Here is a 24,740-nt window from a genome sequence, read left to right on the forward strand (position 1 = left end):
TCAGGGGCTCAGTTAGACCTTGCTGCAATTCCGCAGGAAGAGCAGTATCGGTTACTTTTGTTGCTGCGATAAAACACTGTGATTAAAAGCAACTTAAGGGGAAAAGATGGAGAGAGAAGAGAAGGATAGGAGGGAAGGAGAGAAGAAAGGAAGGCCAGGGTGTGGGGAGAATGGAAGGAAAGAGAAAGAGGGAAGGGGAAAGAAAAAAAAGAAAGGCCATGACAGGGGAGGGAAGGGAAAGAGGGGGGAAGTAAAAAAGGGAAGGGAGGTGAGGGAGTGAGAGAGTGAGAGAGAGGGGAGGGAGGGGAGGAGAAGAAGGAGAGGGAATGAGAGAGGAGGGGAAGGAGAAGGAGAAGAAAGGGGAGGAAGGAAAGGGAGGGGAGGGAGGGGAGGAAGGGGAAGAGAAGGGGGAAGGAGGGGAGGGGGTGAAGAGAAGGGAAGGGCACAGCAGGGAAGGAGAGGGGAACTAGCTCCTTGGATTGGTCCAGTTGTGTGAGGTTCCATCCAACATCCATTGTTTCAGCAAAGCAAATCTTCATGGCACCCTATTCCTGCAAACTACGTTCCTGCTTCCACTTCTACCGATGCGAAATTGCAGACTAGAAGAGAATAGGAAATGTGCTCCAGATCAGAGTGAAGCCAGGAATTAGTTGTGTGCCTGATTGCCCTGGCTGCCTTGGTCTCACTGGGCACACATACCATTTCTACAAGAAGAGTGAAATTTCATCTCAGCATTCCCACCTGCCTGAGGTGTGCCATTCTAGGGCAAAGCTCCAGACAGCTCAGAAATCCACTCCTATGGCAAATATGAATCTGTTCTGTGGGGAGGGGCATTATGCATCAGGGGCCCTCCGTATGTCCCTGTTGTGAACACCTTGTCATGACGGCCAAGATCAGGAGGGTAGTGTAAATAGCCCTGTGGCCAGACATGTCTTCACTGTCTCCTCCCAGCTCAACTTGGGGAACCAGGGCCAAAACTGTCACCAGCAATTAGTTTTTGTTAAAGCCTCCTTGGGAGTCCCAGTAGCTAAAGGGTAGAATTAGCATGTCAAGAGAGATTGCAGCCAGGGGCTCTCTGTTCCTTTGCCCTACCTGTGAGGTGTGCAAATCTGGGGCAAGGAGATGGGCAGCAGGAAGATGGGCAAGGTCGGTGACCAGAAATGTTTGGAGGTACAATGCCCTCTTCCTATAGCAGAAAAGTTACCCACACCCACCCTACATGCTTCAGATTATAGAGTCCGGTTGATCCTGACTATGCCTTCAAGAGATACTGTGGCTCTGTCAGGTGTCAGAATACCAACTGTAAGACACTGAACCTCCCCATGTCCTTGACATTGGCATCTCTACTGGAGTCATGGTATCCAACTTCTTTGTTTATTTATTTTTATGCATATGCACGTTTGGTCTGCTTGTATGTCTGTACACTACATACATGCAGTACCCAAGGAGGCCAGAAGAGGGCGTTGGGTCCCCTAGGGCTGGACTTAGAGACAGTTGTGAGCTGCCCTGTGGATGCTGGGAATCAAACCTGGGTCCTCTACAAGAACAGCAAGTGGTCTTAACCTCTGAGCCATCTCTCCAGCCACCTGTAGCCACCTTCTCTTTCCAGATCTGCAGATCACAAATCCCCTCCTTCTCCTCTGAATCATGGTTACATCCTTGACCTGTGTGGCCCTGAGGGTGCAGACAGGCTCTTCATATTTCCCTCTGATAACTGTGACAATTCAACACTTTGTGTTCCTGTCAGATGTCTGATGAGATCTTCTGCTCTCCTGAATATCCTGATACTTTGTTTCCCATTCCTCTAAATGATTTAAAAAACAAAACAGGGAGTGGGGGAGGTCCCTGGGACCTGCTGGGCAGACATCTTCCCATAACCTTTCCTAGACCCCAGAGTTCTCTCTGTACACAGTGCCCAAGGCTTGTCATGGATTGGCCTATTTGTTTTCCTGAAGCAGTAGATGTTCTGGGTTTCAACTCCGTAGCCAGTCTGCCAGCATTTGTAATGCCAGCTCCATCCACCCACTGGAAGACATTAAGCATGCGTCTAGCCTCTATCTGCCTTTGTTCACTCATCTGTGAAATGGAGCGTCTACTAAGTACCCCCAAGGGCTGTTATGAGGTTAAATGAGTTGCTGTGTAATATCTTTACAATAGGGCCTCCCCTGAAGCAAATCTGTTTCAGAAAACTGTTATTTGTTTCCATTTGGTGTGAGTGCCCAGATTGTGACAGGGAGGAGGCTTGGCACTAGAGATGGGGTCTCTGTCCTCAAAGAGCTTATGCTCTGGGAAGGAGATGGACAAGCAGACAAGTGGCCATAGCACATGTTAATTGCGATGAGCAGGGAAGGCTGGTGCCCTGGGAACATGCAGGAAGGACACCTGCCACCCTCACCCCTGTGAGTTACACAGTTCAGTGGCTGCTGGATTCTCACCCCAGGCCTCATGGCCATCTGAACTTCTGTTCCTTCTCCTAAGGAGATTTCTTTTCTGTTTTTTCAAGACCGATGCTAGACTTTGTTTCACAGAAGTTGGGAACTCTCCCCTTATGAGTTATTCTGGAAGGCTTCAGACAGGTATGGAAATACGTAGTTTGACATGGAGGCTGTTGGCCAAAATTGGGAGAGCCACTAGAGACAGAAGCTTGGCAGTTATCTTTCTCTAGAAGATTGCCTTTAGGAAGCAGTGCCAATCCGGTCTTTTCTTCAACCCAGTGAGAGTAAAGTCTCATTGCAGGCCAGGAGCTCCATTGGGGGGGGGGGGGCACTAGGCTTCTATGTGACTGTAGCCAGGTCCTCTCAGCTTACGTGGCCTAGGTTGTCACGGTTTTCTTCAGATTACAGTGGCTGGTTCTTCTCTTGTTCATAGCTCTAGCCAAGTGCTCTCCCCTCCTCTTCCAGCTGCCCAGAAAGCAAAGATCTGCCTGACAGAAAAGAATTCTGATCCCTCTAGACATCTAGGAGGTGATGCTGCCCTGGCCTCTGGCATATTGAAACCTGCTGAGAAGGTCCTCTCTTCCTCCTCCTCCTCCTCCTCCTCCTCCTCCTCCTCCTCCTCCTCCTCCTCCTCCTCCTCCTCCTCCTCCTCCTCTTCCCCTCCTCCTCTTCCCCTCCCCCTCCCCCTCCCCTCCCCCTCCCCCTCCCCTCCCCCTCCCCCTCCCCTCCCCTCCCCTCCCCTCCCCTCCCCCTCCCCTGGCATTCGACCTTGACTTGGTTCCCGCCAGCCTCCTTACTTCCTCAAGCTGTGCTTTCCTGCTCTGTAAAATGGGGATTAGAAGACAGTGTGGTCCAGTGTCCTTGCTACTCAAGCCTCACACAAACACTAACTTGGCGTTACTCCTCAACCCCCGGCAAACACTCTGTAGTATTCTTTCCCACTTTCTGCTCTTAGTAATGCTTGCTGCCTGCATCCAATCAGCCAGTGTTCCAAGTTTCTTCTGACAGCGTGGTCTCAGTCTCCCTCCCTCCGGCCCTCAGCTCACGCCACCAGGACCCAGGCCTGGACTCCGTTGTTCCCAAGCTTCACCTCCATCCCTGTGTCTCACTCCCAGTGCTTCCGAACCCACACTTAGAACCTCAGAGAAGATGGATCATGTCACTAAAAAACTAGAACTTCGAATTATATATATATATTTTAGTAGCAAAGACAGCATTAAGGTTTACAAGAGTGTGTCCTCACTTGATCTGTCCGTATGTCAGACTGCTACACGTCTTGCTTGGCTTGCAGCAGGCCCTGGGATGGGGTTTCCAGGCGACTGGCACCTCCATGTGTTTGACTTTGTCGTGTTACAATTCCTGTGGTTCCCACTGTTCTGCCTCCTGCACTTGTTTGTTGCCTGGCGTTAAGTAAATCAGCCCTGACAAAGCAGAGGCGCGACTCTAGAAACATCCTGCTAAGAACCCGTGGTCTCCAGAAACTACTAATGACGTAATCATAAGCCATCATGAAAGGCATAACAGCAGAACTTCTTATAATGACTTGTCATCGGTCCATCACGCATGGCCTGACAGGCAGGACAAGAGCCAACTGGCCAAGAAGAGCATGAGAGATGCAGAGTTCTGTCTGCTACCATAGATAACAAATGTCGCCCTAAGAGCCTAGAGAAGAGGCTGCTAAGTAACAGCTACACACTTGGAATAGCATTTGTAGGCCAGGCATGGTGGCTCACACCTGGAATCCCATCATTTGGGAAACGGTAGCAGGTGCACATAGAGAGTCTGAGTCTGTCCTGCACTACACAGAAAGACCCTGTCCCCTGCCCCCGCCTCCCCCCAAAAAGCAGGAAATGCAAAAGGAGTTAGGAGTTGGGAATTTAATTTAGTGCTAGGGCCCTGAGTTCCATCTCCAGCACTGAAAACAAAACGTGTAAACACCAAGACACTCAAACTTAGCTGTCCGACTGAATGAAAGTGTCCATTACTCCCCCCTCCTCCTTCTTCCCCTCTCCTCCTCCTCTTTTAGAGAGAGAGAGTCTAGACCAGAGTGGCTTCCAACTTACAGAGATCTGACTGCTTCTGTCTCCTTATTAAGATGTGAGCCACCCAGAAAAATTGCATTCTTTTTTAAATTATTTCGTTTATTCTTAATTATACCTCCGTGTGTCCATGTGTTGGTGTGTGCACCTGAGTGACCCGTAGAGGCCAGCAGAGGGCGTTGGATCCCATAGAACTAGAGTAACAGTTCTCTCCTTCCATCAAGAGGCTCCGTGGGATTGAACTCGGGCTGTCAGGGTCGATGACAAGTGTGTTGACCCACTGAGCTATCTTGTCAACTCTCTTAGGTACTTCTTAGCTTAGGAATTATGAATTCAGTCCTCTGCCTGCCCCACTCCGTGCTGGAGATCAAACCCAAGAGGTGGGCACACTCATAGGCCCACCTCTCTAAGACAGTGTAGATGCTTTTTTTTTCCTGTTTCATATCAATAGGGGTTTTTGCCTCTGTGACACAGGAGGAATGTTGTGAAATCAAGGCAGGATGTGTGTTAGCATCAAAATACTGATATCATTTCTTTGTTGGCCAATATGCATTTAGATCCCTCCTGTGTATCTATAAACCTTTCCAAATAAAGTTAATAAAATAAATAAAGCTTGTTTGATCATGTTATATTGCAAAATATGAATTAGTAGAATGTATAATGCATATAATCTTATAGCTATATATGTGTTATAAACTCGGATAAGAAATGACTTTGTCTGTCTGTCTATCTAGGTTTTTTGAAACAGGGTTTCTCTGTGTAGTGCTGGCTATCCTGGAATTCAATCTATAGACCAAACTGACCTGAAACTCAAAGCTCCATCTGCCTCTGCCTTCTGAGCCATTAAAGGCATTCGCCACCACTGCGTGGTGAAAAAAGGACTTTTTTTAGTATTTCAAAAAATGAACTCTTTTTGTTATGTGAGACAGGGTCTTGTGCTCTGTCTCAGGCTAGCCTTGAACTTGAGGTGGCCCTGATGCTTCAGCCTCCTGGATGCTGAAATTATGAGTATAAAGCATCACTTCAGTTTCTAAAAATATTTTCTAATTGAAATATATATGTGTGTATATATGCACATATATGATGTACAGCATGATATTTTGAAATGAGAATGCATAGTATCATAGTTAATCTAATTAACATGTTTGGGCTGAAGACATGGTTCCGTCGGTAAATTGCTTCCTGCCCAAGCATGAAGACCTGAGTTCGGATCCATAGTACATAAAAGAAAACACTGAGTGCTCGTAAGCCCAGTGAAAACAGGCAGGCCCCTAGAGCTCGCTGGCCAGTCAGCCTAGCTGAACTATGAGTTCCAGGTTTAGTGAGACACTCTGTCTCCAAAAATAAGGTGGACCGAAATCAAAGATGACATGCAACACTGACTTCTGTCCTATGCTGCTCCTACATGGACACACACCCCTGGTGTCACGCCCACATGGACATATACATATACCACACACACATATGACAGACAAAATGTGTGTACTGCTTTGCATAGATATGCATGTTAATGGGCTCAATTATTTTTTGTGTTTATCTGGGGGGAAGGGTGAGTGTTCTTAAAATCTCCTTTTAGTGATTTGCAAGTATGTAATGCATTGTTAGCTCTAGCTGCTAGGCTGGAGAGTAGATCCCTTGAACTTATTCCTCCTTGTCTTAGTTAGGGTTTCATTGCCGTGAACAGACACCATGACCAAGGCAACTCATACAAAGGCAGACATTTGATTGGGGCTGGCTTACAGTCTCAGAAGTTTAGTTCATTATCATCGTGCAAAACATGTCTGATATGTATGCATACTCATGTATGATGTGTATGTGTGGCGTGTACGAGCCACAGCATGTGAGCGTGGAGGTCAGAGGAAGAACTTGTGGGCGTCGGTTTTCTCTTTCCACCATGTGCATTCTGGGTCTTGAACTCAGGCTGTCAGGCTTGGAGGCAAGGGCTTTAACCTGCTGAGGCATCTTGCCTGTCCTGAAATTCACACCCTTTGACCACCAACTCCCAAACTACTCCGGACTCCACCATGGCTCCCAATAACTGCCACTTCCCTCTCTGATTTGGTAGGTTTTCCCTTTCAGATCCCACACAGATATGAGATAAGGCTGTGCTTGCCTTTCTGTGCCTGGTTCATTCCCTCAATATTGTCATTTAAAACAAACAAACAAACAAACAAACAAACAAAGATTGTCCAGAAGGATCTTGGTGAAAGTAAGGTGGAAGAGCTGCCCAGGGAAATATTTTTGAGGAACCCAGAACATGCTTAGAACATGGGACAACCAGACTGTGGCCACATGGTAGATATGCTCAAAGGGCCTCCCATGAGACCTGTCTGTATCTTCACTCCTCAGCCTTCCCAGTGATTGAAAATGGCCAACTGGAGTGTCCCCAAGGATACAAGAGGCTGAACCTCAGCCATTGCCAAGGTAAGGATGACCCAGAACCAGGGTTGAGCTGGGTGGAGCAGGGTATGGAGGTGTGGTTATGCCTGCTAACGTTGGGAAAACATCCACCCCAGAAGGCAGGAGAGGTCTCCTACTGCCCGAGAGGCCTCTATTGTACATGTTAAAGCCCCCAGTGGCAGGGGCTGGCCCTAGGGATCTTAGAACATCAAGACTTTGGTGATGCTGAGAGATCCCAGAGACTGGGGTCACCCATTCTTACTCACTTCCATTTGAACCCCTACACATTCCCTCCCCTCTCAGGCTGAATGGAACAGGAGGGCTTTCCACCAAAGTAGAGCTGAGATCACCCTGAGGTGGTGAGAGCCTCTTCAGGCTCCTCCTAACAGAGCACAGTTAGGTCGTTGGGTTTCCTTTTCACCTGCCTCAGCCCTCGCCAGGGACAAGGGGAGGGTCACAGGTGGCAAGGATAGGTGGACCCTGAAGCCTAATCCTGTCCCCATCTTGACAGCCTTAATGGCAGATCTGTGGGCCATCTGAGGTAGGGGTGGCCTGCATTAGAGTCCACAGAGGGGCCAGGCCTTGGGACAGAGAGAAGGACTGAGTGGTGACTTTGATGATTTTGGAGCTATAATGAACTCTGACCTTCTGTTGGTAAGTGGCTCTAGGGTTGGCAGGGTCAGCAGGACTTGGGGCCACTTACCTTCAGAGGACTTCAACAACTGGGTGGAAAACTGTCTCTATGGCTTTAAATAAAACTGGGTTGAAGATAATAATATTGTCCCAAATGTCCCTAAGGCCTCTTTCAGAGGTTTTCTCTCAGAGAGCAAACTGTGGCTGTTTGTCTATGGGTTACCCAGCCACAGACGGGATTTTGGCTCAAGAATAAGAAATGGTGCTTAGTCCAGGCCTAAATGCCTGTTGCTGGCTCTGCCTAACCCAGCTTTAAACTCCCTTGGGTACAGTGGACCCAGAGTCTTAGTGGGTATAAGGAGAACTCTGTGCCTTTCATTCTTGGACTTTCAGCAAGTCCCCTGCCTGTCCTCCACAGAGCTCTTGGGAAGGTTCCCAAGCTCCAACCCCAGAGTGCCCTGGCCCCCGCTTTTTCACCACATGCACCATCTCCCTCTCTCTGAAGTGTGTAGAGAACAAGAAGATAGGTCTGGGGTATGATTTGCATACACAAGCTGAGTGCTACATTCAACGTGTGCTTGTTGCTAAGTACATAGTGATGGGCAAGAACCAGTCTATGACCCAGGAGAACAGACACCTAGTTAATAAATACAACCAGAGAAGGTTTTTATTGGGTGGCATGGGATCCCCTGGTAGAACCCAATCCGGGCTGGAAGGATCAAGGAAGGCTTCCTGGAAGAGGTAGTACTAGGCCAGTGAACATAAATTGCCCAGCTGAAGCAGGGCCTAGGCAGAAGGATAAAAGGATACTTTGGGCTGGCTGAAGCATCTAAGGGGCACAGGGCAAACAGCCTATGTGCACATAGGAGATGACAATGTCCCATGAGACCCACTTGCTCATGCACAGGCTCTGGGAGGGTCTCGGATACCATGTCATTCATGCTTTGGGCTCGCCTGGAGAAGGTGATGAGGAACTCAAGCTTCTGAAGTACAGGGAGGCAAATCAGGCTTGCATTTAGATGTCTGGCCACAGTCCGAAGGCGTGAGGATCAGCTTCCCTCCCAACTGTCAGTGGCCTCTCTTGGGTACCACTGCTCCCATGGGGCATCCTACCAAGGATATCCTCTTGGTGCCCATCTTTTGGGGCCTCATCTTGTGCTAATTTCCTCAAAGCCTGAGAATGAGCCGGTGGTTCTGACGGCACGGGGCTACCTAAATTACACCCTGCTCTGGCAGCACGTGCTCTTCCCAAGTGCTTCACATCAGCATTGGGGCAGCCATCAGTCACCAACAGAGATGCTCTCACCAAGACGGCTACCGCTTAGAGCCCAGGGTATGAGGGTTTGAGCTCCCATTTGCAGCATAAGAAGTTTGGGCACCAGGAAGAAGCCACTGTCTTTCTTACATGAGGATGAGCAGAGGAGCCTCTGCTGGACTTGGGAGGTCATGCAGCCTGCTTGTCTCAGGGGTTCCTCTCATGTGCCTTCCTAACCTTCTGCTGACCACACCCTTCTTCCCAGCCTTTCAGCACTATCTTCTCCGGCCCCTGCTTCCAGCTCCCTGTAGATATGCCCCTCAGACCTGCCCAGGAGCTCTTGAAGAGAGCTTGCTAGAAGGGAATTAGCTGCCTGTCTGCTACCCTTCAATCCAGACAATGTTGCTTTCCTGATTCACATGCCACTTGCCAGAGTCACCAAGAGCTGAGTTACTCTGGGCAAGTTACTCCTGGAGCTTTTCTTGGTCTATAATACGAGGACGGAAGAAACAGATAAAACTACCTATAAGGTTAATTGGAGTGTCATATTCAAATATCAAAAGAGGATCACGCATACAGTAAGCACTCCATAAATGTTAGCTTTTCAACCGAGATGGCCACTATGTGCCAGTTAGTGAGGTGGTATGTAATTTTTCTATTTAATAATTCTATTGGCGTTGTTGAGTGGTTACTCTTATGATCCAGAGAGATCTCACACTGAGTATATACAGCTCCCTCCCAACCATCCAGCCTCAGATGAATGGGCCATCCTCCCCTCCCTGCAGATATCAACGAGTGCCTGACCCTGGGTCTATGCAAGGACTCAGAGTGTGTGAACACCAGGGGCAGCTACCTGTGCACCTGCAGGCCTGGCCTCATGCTGGATCCGTCAAGGAGCCGCTGCGTATGTGAGTAATGGTGGGGCTTGGGGCGAGAGGCAACCTCTAGGGACACAGTCTAGACCAAGAAGCAAATGTCCCCAGACCTCATGGTCTCATGCCCAGAGCCAGTGTCTGCTATGGGCTTGATTTGTGTCCTGTTGGGACTGGAGGTTACAGTCCCACTTTCGACTCCTGGCTTCTCTTTTAAAACTTTTTTTTTTTTTTTTTTTTTTTTTTTTTGTGATTCATGCTTTCTGGATTTTGTTTCACTTTTCTCTCTGATCGTTTCTGTCCTATTTGCTGTCTCATTGTCTTTAGAGCTGTGGGCTGCCACTTTGAAGTGTCTGGGTAGCCGTAGCTACTAATTGATCTGATACCCAAGTTTAGCAACCAGGTCATGTGGCTGCTTAGTGTTTTTTGTTGGTTTTTTTTTTTTTTTTTACTATGTGTATGAACGTTTTGCTTGCATGTATGTCTGGGCACTATGTGCCTGGTGTCCACAGAGGCCAGAAGAGGGCATTAGATCCCCTGAAACTGGAGTTATAGGTGGTTGCCAGCTGCCATGTGGGTGCTGGGATTCAGACCCTGGTCCTCTGAAAGAGCAGCCCAGGCTCTTAACCACTGAGCCATCTCTCCAGTCCCTAGGGGATATTTTTAAAGAAGCATTCATTTGTCTATTGGAGGGTGGTGTTACTGCCCCATCCCCATGCCTTTACATTACTCCATGGTTCTTTTTGTATGCATCTCCATGACCATGAATACACACATATCATGAGTTGTAACCTTGCATACTGAATGTGTGTTTCCAGTGACCTCTGTGGTTTCCAACTGAGAGAGGCCGAGGCTGCCAGGCTCTTCCTCACACCCCAGATGGTAGAGCTGACACCACAGCCCATGGGGCTTTTCTTAGAAAGAAGATCTGACCAGAATAGAATAAAACCAGTCCCCAAAGACCACTGGAACAAGGCCACCTCTAGCTCACAGAGAACTCTGGCTGGCCACAAAGTGCCTGCTACTGGGTCTGGGAAGGCCATAGGAGGAACCAGACTATGCTGCCACCCAGAGGTAGTGGTCTGAAGAAAGGTCTGAGTCTGATATCTCTAAGGATAGGAGAGAGTGAGAACCCAGAGAGTAAGAGCCAGGATTGGGGGGTGGGGGGAATCAAGGCCCCGGGGACCTTATAGTCTTTCCTTTTCCAGGCCTTAAGGTTCCTATATTGGGATGGGCATAGTGGTGCAGTGGTGTATGCCTTTAACCCCAGCACTCTGAAAACAGAGGCCAGCCTGGTCTGGAATGATTTCAAGGCCAGCCAAAGCTCCATAGAAAAATCTTGTCTCAAAAACAAAAACAACAAACAACAAACAAACCTAAAACCAAAACTTTGTTTATCAGAGAGTTTGCTTAACATCCGACAGACATGAACGTGCCTGGAAGACTCTGATAAAAGGGTATGGAGAGAAGCAGGGGACTCTGCTTTATTTTCTCTCCCTCCCCAGGGCTCTTCTCTCTCCTTCCCCCAAGGATTCATTCTCCTGCAGATATCGAGGGCAAGTCAATGTCTTCCTGCCTACCAGTGTAGTAATGAAGTCTCTGGAGGCTGACCCAGCTTCCTGATATTTCACCCTGGGATTCGAAGGCATAGAGCCTGACCTCACAGTATTCCAAGGGAAGTGCCCACTGGAGGCAGAGGCTACACCCGAGCATGCAGGGCTCAGGGACTGGTGGATGTGTGTTTAGTTCCTGACCTTTGTCAGGGTCTTGCAATGCTTGTGTACTTTGCTCGAGTTAATCTGCATGACTCTGTGAAGAAGACGTCTGTCTTAGTCAGTGTTCTACTGCTGTGAGGAGACACCATGCTCACGGCACCTCTTATAAAGGAAAAGATTTCATTGGGGATGGTTTATAGTTTCAGAGGTTCAGTCCATTATCATCGTGGTGGGAAGCACAGCAGTGTGCAGGCAGACATGGTGCTGGAGAAGGAGCCATGAATTCTACATCCTGATCTGCAGCCACACTTGGCATGGCTTGGACATATATGAGACCTCAAAGCCCACCTCCACAGTGACACACTTCCTCCAACAAGGCCACACCTCCTAATAGTGCCACTCCTTATGAGTCAACCAGTATGAGGCTTACTTCTTCAAGGGCCTGTCCCTGTCCCAGTCAATGAGACCAGGGGTATGACCTTCAGTCCTTCAGTCAGGAAGTGTCCCAAGGGAGGGGGAGGGGTGAGTGGTGCCTGTAGAAAACCAGAGCGCTTTTCTATAGCATTGGCACACGTGCCTGGCAGATCCAAGTGCCTGTAGTCCCTGGCATAGTGTGAATATTACTCTATAGGTAGAAAATCTGGGCCCAGGGAGAGGCTTAGCTCAGCTCACAGGAAGCCGAGCACTGCACAGACCAGGACACCTCAGAATCATTAATTCTCAGCTTTGTCTGTTACTCCCTTCACCCCACTCTGCCCTCTGACAGTGTGGTTATCCCTCTAAAGATTTAAGACTCTTTCATACTGGTTGGCTGTATCTTTTCCCACTGAGAGAATAAACAATAGATTTTTTTTTTAAATATTCACTAGCTTTTGTATCCACGGGATTTGTGGACTCGGTGGGGTTTCTATGTTTGTGCATACGTGTCGTGCTAGCAGTGAAATCCAGGCATTTCATTAGGTATGCTAGGCAGGGACTCTACCACTGAGCTACACATCCAGCCCCAGATTCAGTACTCAGCTGTTTAATTAAGTAAGCCACCCATGCATCAATTCAACTTGAATTATTAGGCAGCCATATATACTATACACATGGATGACTCCAAGTGACAAAGACGACCCCAAACGAGGTCCCTGTCCTCAAAGCTCTATGGCAAGCCTCTGGTTCTCACCTCATCCCGTCTTCCCAGTGAGGCTTTCTGTGGATCTCAGAACACACTGTTCTCTGCTCATCCTGAAGTACACAGGACGTCTTTACTAAACACTTTGAAGGCAGCAGGTGGAGCCAAACAACTCCATCCCCAGGTTCTGCTCTCACACATGAACCCCGGGCCTTATCGGGTTGACACCATGGGGAGATGCGGGGGCTTCCACTGCAGCCATTCCTGCTGGAGTTCCTGTGAGCACCTGAACTTCCAGGCTGAGCCATGAGCCAGGCTAGTCTCGGTGCCTGTGGCTGACCACATCTCTGACCACGGCCTTCTGTACTTTTCCCCTCCCACTGGCTACTTACCGATTCCCACATGCCCTGTCTCTTGCAGCGGACAAGGCCGTCTCCATGCAGCAGGGACTATGCTACCGGTCACTGGGGTCTGGCACCTGCACCCTGCCTTTGGTACAGCGGATCACCAAGCAGATCTGCTGCTGCAGCCGTGTGGGCAAAGCCTGGGGCAGCAAGTGTGAACAGTGCCCCCTACCTGGCACAGGTAATCACACGCTGAGCCGAGCCCTGGCCATCAAGATACTTCCTCAAAGTCAGTGACCACTTCCCCAGCCTTGGGTAGACCCCTTCAAGTGGGAAAGCTCAGTCTACCTTCTGTATCCCAGACCCGGGACTCTCTTTGCAGCCACAATTGTCTTGTCCCCTTGTGGGAAGAAAGGGGGCCCCTGGTTTCTTACAGGAATGGCATGGCTCAGTTAATCTTCTGTTGGTTTTGTTAGAAGCCTTCAGGGAGATCTGCCCTGCTGGCCATGGCTACACCTACTCAAGCTCAGATATCCGCCTGTCTATGAGAAAAGCTGAAGAGGAGGAGCTGAGTAGCCCCTTAAGAGAACAGACAGAGCAGAGCAGTGGACCCCCACCTGGGGCAGCAGAGAGACAATCACTCCGGGCAGCCACTGCCACCTGGATTGAGGCTGAGACACTCCCTGACAAAGGTATCTGAGCTGAAGGAAACACCTAAGGTTCCTTCTTTTCTTACCATGTCCTTGCCCTGGGCCTGAGGTTCAAAACAGTAACTCCAACTCAGTTGCCTGAGGCTTAGGGTGTGTGGGCTAGAAAGAGCTGTATTTGAGGTCTCTAGCCAGTGCTCCAGAAAACAACTGGGTCATGCCCAGGTCAGCCAGTACAGGAGACCAGGAAGGAGTAGAACCAAGAAAACTAGGAGATTGCCGAGAATCTGGGACACAGAAGTGACGACCAAACTTAGTGGCCTTGGATGTGGGACACTAGCCCAGTCAGAGGCAACTCATTCCCTTCCTGGAACTTCTCCCTTAGTCTACGGCCCAGGGCAGAGAGGATGGTGGGTAACCTTGTGATCCGGGCCACAAGAGGGAGGAGGTCTGTTATGGGTCTGATGGGGATGGTGGGGGGAGGGGGATGGGGACTCCTGTTATTGGACACCTGGAAGGAATACAGGGGGCTCCTTTTTCCACCTGAGAGGTGAGCCGAGCCACCTATAACGCTCTCCAGCCTTGGGTTTCTGGGGTGATCAGACCCAAAAGGGAATTGACAGGCTGAGGCAGGTAAAAAGAGTTGCACTCTGGGTGTTGCTCATCTTGGGGGGAATGTAGGGAGGAGGATAGACTGTGAAGCAGTCCGATGTGGAGGGCAAAGGCCGCTGCCTCTCCTCCTGGAGCTCATCTTGTCTTCTTTTCCCAGGTGACTCTCGGGATATTCAGGTGAGTGAGTCTTCCTGCCAGGGAGTTGGATTAGGGTAACTGGAGAATGGCATAGACTCCAGGCATAGTCTCCTGAGAGCAGAAGAGGAGAAGGATGGACCAGATAATGGATTTTACTTGGAGAGATCACAGAGTTGAGCCAAGGACTCATTTGACTATGTAGTTAGTCCTGGCTGTCACTCAAACCTGAGCACTGTGCATGAAAGCTAGAGCTGGTCCTGAGTCTGGCATGTCTCCTGAGCTTGTCTAACACAGACCCTCTGAGGGGAGCTCATGGGAAAGCAGAAGCATAGCTGTGAGTATCTCAAACCACTTCTCCGAGGACAAGGCATCTGGCCCTCTTCCCTGGTCCCAGAATGCCTGTGTGCATCCAAGTCTGAGCATCTCCAAGTGCTTCCAGAAGACTGAATCTGCTTTCTCCTTCTCCAGTCCCTTTCCAGTCTGCTGGTTCTCACTCATCTCCTGCTAAGCTGTCTCTGTGCCCTGCTTCTCCAGCAACCTTGCTTTCCTGCTTAAGAATTATGTGCTGAAACCCATTGTGGTGCCTCACACCTTTAAACCAAGTACTTGGGAGGCAGAGGCAGGCAGATCTCCGAGTTTGAGGCCAGCCTGGTCTACAAAGTGAGTTCCAGAACAGCCAGGGCTACACAGAGAAACCCCGTCTCAGAAACAAAACAAAAAGCACACAAGCAATGAAAGAACCGGGTACTGTCCCAGATCAAAGCTTCTGCTACACGTCTTCACAGTCCCAGCAATGTCCCAGTGCCTTTCTGTCATCTGGCATTCCTCTTTGCTTCCTGTGCTCCATCTGTCTCTATCCAGAGCTGTGGTGAGTGACACCAAGGGTAGCTATGGCTCCCGGCTTCGACACACTGGCTTTGTGGCTGCAGACGATCTAGTTGATATCTCTGTTGCTCCATCTGTAACATGAAGATTGTAGTCTTGATACGTGTTAATGTTCCGCTGTGCGGCCAACACTGAGCTGGTACAGAACACACATTTAACCGCTGTAACTGATAAGTGCTGATCGATTAAGATTGGGGATAGAAAATGCCTAGAGAATACATGCCAGTGGCAAAAACTCGCTCACGGAGAGAGTTGAACAGAAAGGAGACGGGGTAAGTGAGGAAGAAATACACCCTAGGAGTAACAGATGAGCCCCCCAAATAACCTTCATTTCTGCGCAGATTACAACCAGTGCTCCTCACCTACCTGCCCGGGTACCAGGTGAGTTCTTCCTCCTAGAAGCCTAGAAGCTCCCAAGGGGAAGAAAAAGGAGAGACATTTTACCCGTAAACTGACCCATGGGGTTCAAATCAGAGGTGGTGCCTGATATGATGTGTGAGCACTCTTCTGAGAACCCTAATTCCCTAAGGGGGTGTGAGGTTAGTAAAAGATCCCATAATGCTTTGCGAACATTTTCCTATTGCCCAAACTCTTTCTTGATCTCACGATGATACTCAGGACACTCTGCACATAAGTCAGGGCAAAGAGGAGGTGCTAGCTGAAGTAGCAGCTTGTCAGGGTCTCAGGGCTCTTCCCTCCAGGGGCCTCAAGCTTCCTCCTGACCCTGAGCTGGCCTCTCACTAGAGCTAAGCTCAGAGTCATGGATACTGATTTTTCCCTGCTGTGATGTGAACATGATACCTCCCACGACACCTGGGTGCCTGTGTTTGCAGCAACAGTTTGTAAGCTGCAAGATGCATTACAAATGGAAGCAAGGGAATGTTCAGCTAGGCATTGGGGGATGGGGCTGCAGCTCTGCCTCCAGCAAGCTTAGATACGTAGCCATGTCTACACTCCGCGGGTTCTTGTACTATGAGGGGCTGAGAGCAGATATGCCAAAAGAGAGGGTAGGTGGTGGGAGCCCTAGGTGACACTTTGTTCTAGGAGTCATACCATCAGGGAACATTGAAGGGCCACTGCCACCAATGGACTCTACTTCCTCCCCGCTGTCCCCTCCAGGGGATGCCACTGGAAGACCAGCACCATCATTGCCTGGACAGGGCATTCCGGAGAGTCCATCAGAAGAGCAAGTGATTCCCTCCAGTGATGTCCTGGTGACACACAGGCCCCCAGGTAGCTGCAGCAGCCCTTGGGGACTCTTTGCCCCCACTCCGGGAGATGTGATTGCCCAGAACCAAAATCCAGGGCAGATTCCAGTCTGGGAGTGGAATTTCCTTCTTGCTTCCTCAACCAGATAAATAGTCTCCAGCAACTCTGACCTAGCTGTGGTTCTGGCTTGCTCATATAGAGGGCACAAAGCCTACCCAGTAAATACAGAGGCCCTGCCTGGGCACTAATTCCTTTTGGGGGACAGTCTTACTCAGAAGACTCCAGGGAAGCCATGGACCTTTCTGGAGCATCTTAGGGAGAGGAGGGACTTCTTGAAGAATGAGGAGTTCATAGAGTAGGAGGCGAGGTAAGAGGGCACTGAATCAGTGAGGACCCTGGCAGTGGCAGCCACCTGCCCATGGGGAAAAAAAAAAAAGAGTTATATTGCATAAGGTTGTTTAAGTGTCCAGAGCTCCCTCTGGTATCCGACTCCCTCTGGTGAGCCATAGTGATGAGGAGCAGTGTGGGGGAGATCCCTGGCAAACCCACCTGGCTGTGGAATGTGCCTTCCACAAAGGCTCATTGTCTGAGGACTTGGTTCAGGAGAAGCAAGGCTACCATCGTGCAGTATTGTCGCCATTGCTCTCCGTGCACGCGTGTGCCCTCTTGCCTGCTCTCTCTAGGGTCTAGCTGCTGTGCTTTTAGCTAGAGGGTCGCCTTCGGTAGGGGAGTCGTGGCTAGCCTTCTCTGGATTTCCTCCAGTGAGAGGAGAAAGCCTGCAGCCTGCTGCCTAGAAAGTGGCAGGTGGGATGGGGGCGTGGCTTTCCTGAGAATTCTCCATTGACCTTTCCCAGGATTCAGAGTGAGTCCTCTGAGACTCCAGGGAGCAGCATCCCCTTCCAAGTAGGTAGGAAGGGCCGAGTACATGGGGCTTAACTGGAGAGTGCTGAGACTGACAGCTGAAATATTCCTGGAGGAGGGGCCATAGTACAGTGAAGTCAGGTTGCCCTGCAGGGGCTCGCAGCGTTTTCCAGATTCTACCAGAAGCAGCTTCAGTCTTTTGTCTGATCCAGATTCCACCCTGCCATCTTCCAACCTCACTGAATGGACATTTGGAATCTGGCTGGAGACTGTTAGTACAAACTTGGAACCAGGCTAGAGAGAAGGTGACCTTGTTCACAGGCCACTGTGGGCATCCAGTTTCAGCACAGATTAGCAATGCCGTAAAGCGCCTCTGTGTACCAACCTGGGCTACTTATGACCTACTCTGTTGATGCTTTTGGATTCTCTCAGGGTGGTGAGGCAAGGAAGGGAACCCTAGGTATGTGCCCATAGAATAACACAATAGGGTGGACACAGATGAAAGTAGTGGTGTTTCCTTATTGGTTTATTGGTTCATTCACTCATTCATTCATTCATTCATTGACTCACTTAATGTTTTAAGTGTTAAGTACTTCCTTAGTATTAGAGATACAAGACAAATAAGCTAGTTTCTTCAATCTGTGTAACCCAGTTTCTTCGATCTGTGTAACTAGATCTGTCTGCCAGTCTATAGGAAGATGGGCAAATATTTCCAGGGTAGGTGGCACTGGTTTTTTGGGTAAGAGCTGTGCCCACATTTGGGTTGAGGGTGAGGGTCATTTGTAGGGAATATGGATTACTATAAGCCATCAGGTGTCTACCGGGAGGACATACTCAAATGGCCTTAGAGACCAGGCCCAGGTCCCATGAGTCTTATGAGACTATTTTATCTGTTGGCATGAGAAGGCCTACTAAGGGTGGGTGGGCATCCAGTAGGCTTCTGAGATAGCTTCCTAACCCTGCTATCTCCTCACCCTGCTCCACTGCCATCACACATGCTCCACTCCGCCGTAACCTCTACTTACTCCATCTCCACAGGCTTCGATTCATGTTCTGCTGGGTCCTCTAACATCTGTGGCCCTGGGACCTGTGTGAACCTCCCAAATGGATACAGATGTGTCTGCAGCCCTGGCTACCAGCTACATTCTAGCCAGGACTACTGCACTGGTATTTACAGGGTGCCCTGGGCCTGCTGAATGGTGGGAGTAAATAGGAACAGAGTGTGGGGATGCAGTCATGAGTCCAGACTGCACAAGATCCATGTAGTGTGCTATGGTTGGTTAGCTTAGAACACTCTTGGTGGACACAGCTAACTAGATGTCAACTTGGGATATGCCAGGATGTGAAGGAGAAAGGAAGTGGTTGTGGGATTGCTGAGGGGAGGGGACAACGGGAAGGGAGGAGGCACTGGTCATCACCAAGGACCCCTAGTGCCTAAGAGGACCCAGCAAGTTGGCCTATGGGTGAGATGAAAGCCTTGGAGACTTTCATCTCTGCCTCTGACACCTCTTCTCCCTCACCCCTTCAATGCCACACAGCACTATCCTCTAGTGGGGGCAGTTTGGTGGCAGATGTCCCCAGAGAAAGGCACACTGGCCTCCATGACCTCCTTCCCTGCTTCCTTCCGGTCAGATGACAATGAGTGTCTGAGGAACCCCTGTGAAGGAAGAGGTCGCTGTATCAACAGTGTGGGCTCCTACTCCTGCCTCTGCTATCCTGGCTACACACTAGCCACCTTAGGAGACACACAGGAGTGCCAAGGTGAGCGACACCTGCCTTAGGCCTGGAATGGGCATAAGAGAACACCTCTTGGCTGGGCCCTACAGTGTGGGTGGAAGAGGAGCCAGGCATGCACAGTGCTAACACTGAGGAGTACCAGAGCCTTGGGAAAAAAGACAGAGCTCTGGCCTTGATCTGGAAGGGAATTGAGACAATGCTGGGATCATAAGAAAGAAGAATCCAGAAAATAGCAACATTTGCAAAGGCCTCAAGAAGTTGTGGCTAGAGCCAAGAGTAGGCCGGAGACTTAGCTGATGATGAGGACTGAAAGCCAGGACTCAGGTGACAAGGAAGCTTTCCTTTTGGGGAATGAGGGTCACCCATGAGGACTCTCAGCAGACCAAGGGACATGTGTGCATTTGGGAGAAGAAGTCTGATGCCCAGCAGTGGGGATACCTGCAGGCTTTGCTCTTCCCCGGGAAGGCCTGGCCACGACATGGCAACTCTTGGTGAGCAGGCTTCCTGTGAAACTTAGTTAGGGTTACTACTGCTGTGATTAAACACCATAGCCAAAGGAACGTGGGGAGGAAAGGGGTTTTTTTTGGCTCACATATCCTGAATCGCAAGGGAACCCAAGAGAGGAACTCAAACAGGGCAGGAACGGGGAGGCAGGAGCTGACACAGAGGCCATGGAGGGGTACTGCTTACTGAACTGCTCTCCATGGCTTGCTTACTCTGCTTTCTTATAGAACCCAGGATCACCAGCCCAGAGATGGTATCACCCACAATAGGTAGCCCCTCCCCATCAGTCACCGATTAAGAAATGCCCTACAGTGTTGCCTACAGCTTGATTAGAGAGGCGTTTTTTCTCAACGGAGGCTTCCCTCTTCTCTGATGACTTTAGCTTATGTCAAGTCGACAAAACTAGCCAGCACACTGTGCAAATCCTTTTGTAGCATAGAATGTTCCTGTGCATTGTTTATGAGTAAGTTCACAAAGAGATAAGGAAGCATCTTCCACACAGCTCCTGGAGATTCAGAGGCAGCTGAGAGGTTTTAACCTTGAGAATTGCACTACCTGTGTTTGGGGCTCACACTTCTGGAGCTAGTCTGCTGCTTGGCCATGCTCATAGGTTCCCCTGCTTGGCCATGGAGTAATCCTTTCTTTGTCAGAGTCTCATCAACATCTGATTCCAAGGAGCTGGCCTTCAGAGTATAAAGCCATCCAAGTTCTCTCATTTCCTTATGTGAGGAAGAGAGGTAGAGAAGCCCAACCTAACAGGAACGTGAGGGAACCTGGTCAAGAGTACTCAGCGGGGACTCGGGTTCTGACTGAGTGGCCTGGTGAATGAGCCAGAATAATGACCCTGGAGGTGGGGGGAGCGTAGATGAGCGAGCAACTGACATAGCAGAGAATTTGGGAACGTTTCCGTACTTGAGCTGGGGTAAAATACGAATAGCTCCCATTTAATGCGCACTTATTCCAAGAGCCACTCTCAGTGCTTTGTTATATACCATTCCAACCCCTGTGATTCTCATTCCCACCTTATATGCTTTACCAGATGAAGCTTCAAAAGGTGAGTTGAGCCGTCCACAACCTTACACCTAGTTATAGCAGCATTGGACACAGACTCGAAGTCACGCCCATTCCGGGGCGTGGTTTGCTTCCCATGATCCTCTACGAGCAGCAGCTGGAATGGAGGGAGCAGGTAGTTCAGGGAAAGGCAACCATTTCTTCATAGGCCAGTATTGCGTGCGCTGGGAATAATGCAGTCAGGGGTGACTGGACTATGGGCTTGCTAGCAGGAGTGGCAGTAGGTGAGGCCAGTCTGTGAAGTGACTCTAGTGCCAAGCTACAGTACTTGGCCGTTATCCTGTGGGCAGCGGCTGCCAGGGGAAGTTTGTTAAGGATAGATGGTGCCGTCGTCTTGCTGTCGGGGAGGAGGTGACTCAGACAGCAGTGTGGCAGAGCCAGGGGAAAGGCAGGGGACAGGGGCTTTCCAGGCTTCAGCAAGCTCCATAGGTGCTGTGGCCAGAAGCACTGCTCTCTGCAGATTGGGCCTGGAAGCTGGCTCTGGGTAAATTATAGCTGCTACAGGGAATGGTATTGCCAGGCCCAGACATGAGGTTCTGTCCTGTGCCAGCCTGGTGTCCAGAGGTCTCTGGTAGCCCCGACAGCTGTAGAGGGGAGGAACCTGAGGCCAGCCGAAGTGCTTCTACCACTGGGGATTGGCTATCACTTGAAGGACCTAATCCAATTTTGCATCCACTTCCTAAATTTTGCCAGTCTCACAAAGCAGTGTTTCTTTACTTTAATCCAGCATTGGTTCATATGTATAAATTAGTTATTGTAAACTATTAGAAGTTTTAAATTTATTTAAGTAGAAGTATAAATTACTAAAAAATTTAAGTAAGAGTTTGCATAATAACTTACCTTCTAGAAAGCATATCTCTTTGCACTTTGGCCTTGGGGTTTCCTCATCTGTGAATTGCTAACCCACTCCCATCCTTTTGCTAGTTTTCCAAGTGTGGTTGTTCCTGTTTCTTGTAGCTTTTACGGTACACCTTGTGTATTCTGTTACATCGTGTCTGTTTTACATGTATAAAAGTGACCATGTGGAGGTCAGGGGACAACTTTATGGAGTTGGTTCCCTCCTCCATCCTCAGGTGGGCTCTGGCTATCAAACGGCAGGTTTCCAGGTCTGGGTGGCAAACTCTTGCCTACCGAGCCATCGCTGGCCCTCTTTGGCTTTATTTTTCATACGTTGTGGTTTTATTATGTCACAAGGACTTTGCACATTACATTTAATGTTACCTTTTCCAGGTGCTTTATCCAGCTGGTCTGTCTTTGCCTGGGTGTTAAGAACCCGTGTCTCCATCTCCACTTTTCTCTACAAACCACTTTCCCCAGAGCCATCTGTTTATTAGGCAGTGTTGCTGGCTTCAGCCATGTTATTCCCATCAGGTTTCTGCTTTTCTTTCTACCCATGAGTTCCTTCCCCTTTCTTCTCTGTTGGCAGTAGAGCTTCCTGGAGCTGGCACAGCTGTTTCTGAACTCCCCAGGGAGTTGTTCCCAGGAAGGTTCTTGGGTCTGCCTATACTGAAGGTCAGGCTCTCCACGGGAGGCCGAGGACGATGCACATGGCTGCTCTGCCAGAGGCTCCACTGAGAACTGGAGCAATACAGATACAGGAAGGGTTGCTGCCGTGGAAGCACACTGGCTTCTAGGGGAAAGTTTATGCTGGAACGATGCTAACAAACATTCCTTCTGTGCTGGCTGCCAGCCAGGCACTTTGCTCATCTCTTTGCCTTCATTCAGTCTGTACAAGGATGCTGTGAAGTGCTTGAATCTGTGCTAGAGAAGGGTCATGATGGCTTTGATGGTGAGAGCCCGGGAGCAGTCACAGAACAGAGCTGGTACACTAAGGCCCGGTTTGAACCCAGTCTAGGAATCTGCTGGTCGTCCGTCAGGAAGGGAAAGACACTCCCGGCAGAGGCTTGTGTGTGAGCAGAGATTTGGAAGCTGGACTCATGGGAATTTACTGTAGCTAAGATTATACCAAGGGCTGGGTGGTGGTAGCGAACACCTTCAATCCCAGCACTTGGGAGGCAGAGGCAGGTGGATTTCTATGAGTTCAAGGACTGTCTGGTCCACAGAGATGAGTTCTAGGACAGCTGGGGCTACACAGAGAAACTCTTGTCTTGAAAAACAAAACAATAACAAAAAAGATGATACCAATGAGTGTGGGCAAATACAGCAGACCTGGGGCCCGGTTTGTGAGCCAAACTACTGGTAGGCCTAGAGGCGGCAAGGAGCCAAGGAAGGGGATGAATGAGGGAGGGGTGACTGACTAAGATCAGGCTTTAGAGCCATTGTGGGGTATCAGTGTACTTTGGATAATGATATAAACCATGCTTTACAGATCCTTAGTTACCCATGTTGCTCCCTGTCTTCCTAAAGAAGGTCCATCCTTAAAAAGAATCTTAGTGGTAGACTCAGTATCTACTGTACTAGCGCTAGGGCAAGGGGAACTTTTGACCCCCGTGGATCATACTATATGAATTAATACCTGACCCCAAGCCCAGCTCTTACATCAGGAAGAGAAAGCTGTAAGGGTTCCCATGGATCCTAGAAGTAGCCATCCCTGGGAGAAAAGAACTCAAGGAGCCCCAGGGTCTGACCAGTCTAAGAGATGACTTGGGAATCCCTTCAAGCAATCCTACTGCAGCAAATATGTCTTCCTTGCCTAAGCAGCTCTGCCCATGGCCTCTGGAAAGGATGCTGCAGTACCCCCTGTCCGGGGCTGGCTTTGACTCAGGACCATCCTGTGTTTGCAGATATAGATGAGTGTGAACAGCCCGGGGTATGCAGTGGCGGCCGATGCAGCAACACACAGGGCTCGTACCACTGCGAGTGTGATCAGGGCTACATCATGGTCAGGAGAGGACACTGCCAAGGTAAGGAGCTACCTACCACCAGCTCCCCTACTGTCTGTCCTCCACTGAGTCTCTTGATACTAAGCCAACGCCTCCGGGCAGAGCCACATCTATGAACCCCGACGCCTTCTGTCTTTTGGGTGATATGTTAGCATCCTCTCTGCCCCCGTGGCAGAGAAATACAAATTTATGTAACACTACGGGAATGAACATCTTTGCACACCTCTGCTCCATCCCCCTAAACAGGTGCTCCCTTTTGTGTATCAGAGGAAGTATTGATGTCTCTGGCAGCTTTAACCCTCTTGCTAACACTCGTTAATATATAAGCTCCCGGGGGATGACCCATGCCATTAGGCAACCTCTGCATAAGGACCCAACAAATACCAGTTGATGAATGAATGAATCGCCAAATAGATCTCCCCCTTTCGATACACAGCTAAAAGATGGTCTAGGACACTGCTAACTAGGCTCCTCACACATAGGTTTGAATCTGCCACAATCCTATCAGCTCTGAGGTCTGTCTTGCCTGGTTTCAGAGGGTCCTGGAAGTAATGTGTGTGCTCATGGGCCTTGTAAAGGGGAGACCTTTCACCATGGAAGTGCAGTGTGGGTCCCCAGGAGATCTAAGTAAAGCAGTAGTTTAGAAGTGTAGCTATAGGTATGGGACAAACTGTCCTCATCCCCAAAGCATCACCTTCCCTCAGAGCTCTTAAACCTCGGGGCTATGCATGATCAAAGATGGAACCCATCCCTTGTCTTTATCAGCTTAATAGGAACAAGACAGCCTGGCATTTCCAAGAGAGTGCAGAGTGAGCACAGCACTTGATAGGTACCTTCTATGTGCCAACTGGCCACGCTAAGCGCTTGGTAGGAGAGCCTCTTTGGGCATCACAGAGCTTCGCACTTAACATCAGGACTTACTAAAAAGAAAGGCAAAACTAAAGGAAATGAACCAGGAAATGCCAGAACATTGAAAAGATGGGATTTACAGTAACCCGTCTGTGTTAAGAGCAGGCACAGGCTCCAGTGCAGGCAGGCCTGGGCTGTATTAGTGTTTCATGTTTGAAAACAGAAATTGCCACACTCCTCTCAGAGGGCTGGTGCTCAGGACCAGCTCAAGCACACTGTAAGGCCCTCTCTTTATCATGTCCTGACTCCTCCACATCCCTGTCCTACTCTGGGTGGCTCTGTCCCATCTGGAAGAAAGGTTCTAGACAGACACCTCATCTGGGAGGTCAGGCTGAGTTCTTGGCCCTGGGCAGACGCCCCAGGACTGTTGAAAGAGTGATGTAGTTTGTACGCTTCTCCAGGTTTCCAGCAGTAACCACAGACCCTGCCCGTCTCTCCGGGAGCCCAGTCAATTTCCTCTCCCTTTCTTCTTTCTCCAACGAAGCAGCTACTCTCTTCACTGAAGCCTGAG

The 24,740-nt window shown here is 49.6% G+C and overlaps 1 protein-coding gene across 3 annotated transcripts in view; it reads left to right on the top strand.

Moving 5' to 3' along the window:
* Positions 1-24,740, top strand: part of Ltbp2 (latent transforming growth factor beta binding protein 2) — a 94,123-nt gene that overhangs the window by 54,183 nt on the left and 15,200 nt on the right. For 2 of the 3 annotated variants that reach the window (XM_076921662.1, XM_076921663.1), the window contains exons 9-18: positions 6,824-6,898; positions 9,548-9,670; positions 12,890-13,054; positions 13,290-13,505; positions 14,230-14,249; positions 15,437-15,476; positions 16,215-16,328; positions 18,204-18,332; positions 18,798-18,926; positions 23,222-23,341. In XM_076921662.1, coding sequence (XP_076777777.1) covers positions 6,824-6,898; positions 9,548-9,670; positions 12,890-13,054; positions 13,290-13,505; positions 14,230-14,249; positions 15,437-15,476; positions 16,215-16,328; positions 18,204-18,332; positions 18,798-18,926; positions 23,222-23,341 — 1,131 coding nt within the window. The remainder of the gene's footprint in view (positions 1-6,823; positions 6,899-9,547; positions 9,671-12,889; positions 13,055-13,289; positions 13,506-14,229; positions 14,250-15,436; positions 15,477-16,214; positions 16,329-18,203; positions 18,333-18,797; positions 18,927-23,221; positions 23,342-24,740) is intronic. The other variant, XM_076921661.1, reaches the window with a different exon arrangement.

This window comes from Arvicanthis niloticus, chromosome 23 (assembly GCF_011762505.2).
Source record: "Arvicanthis niloticus isolate mArvNil1 chromosome 23, mArvNil1.pat.X, whole genome shotgun sequence".
Classification (NCBI taxonomy): domain Eukaryota; kingdom Metazoa; phylum Chordata; class Mammalia; order Rodentia; family Muridae; genus Arvicanthis; species Arvicanthis niloticus.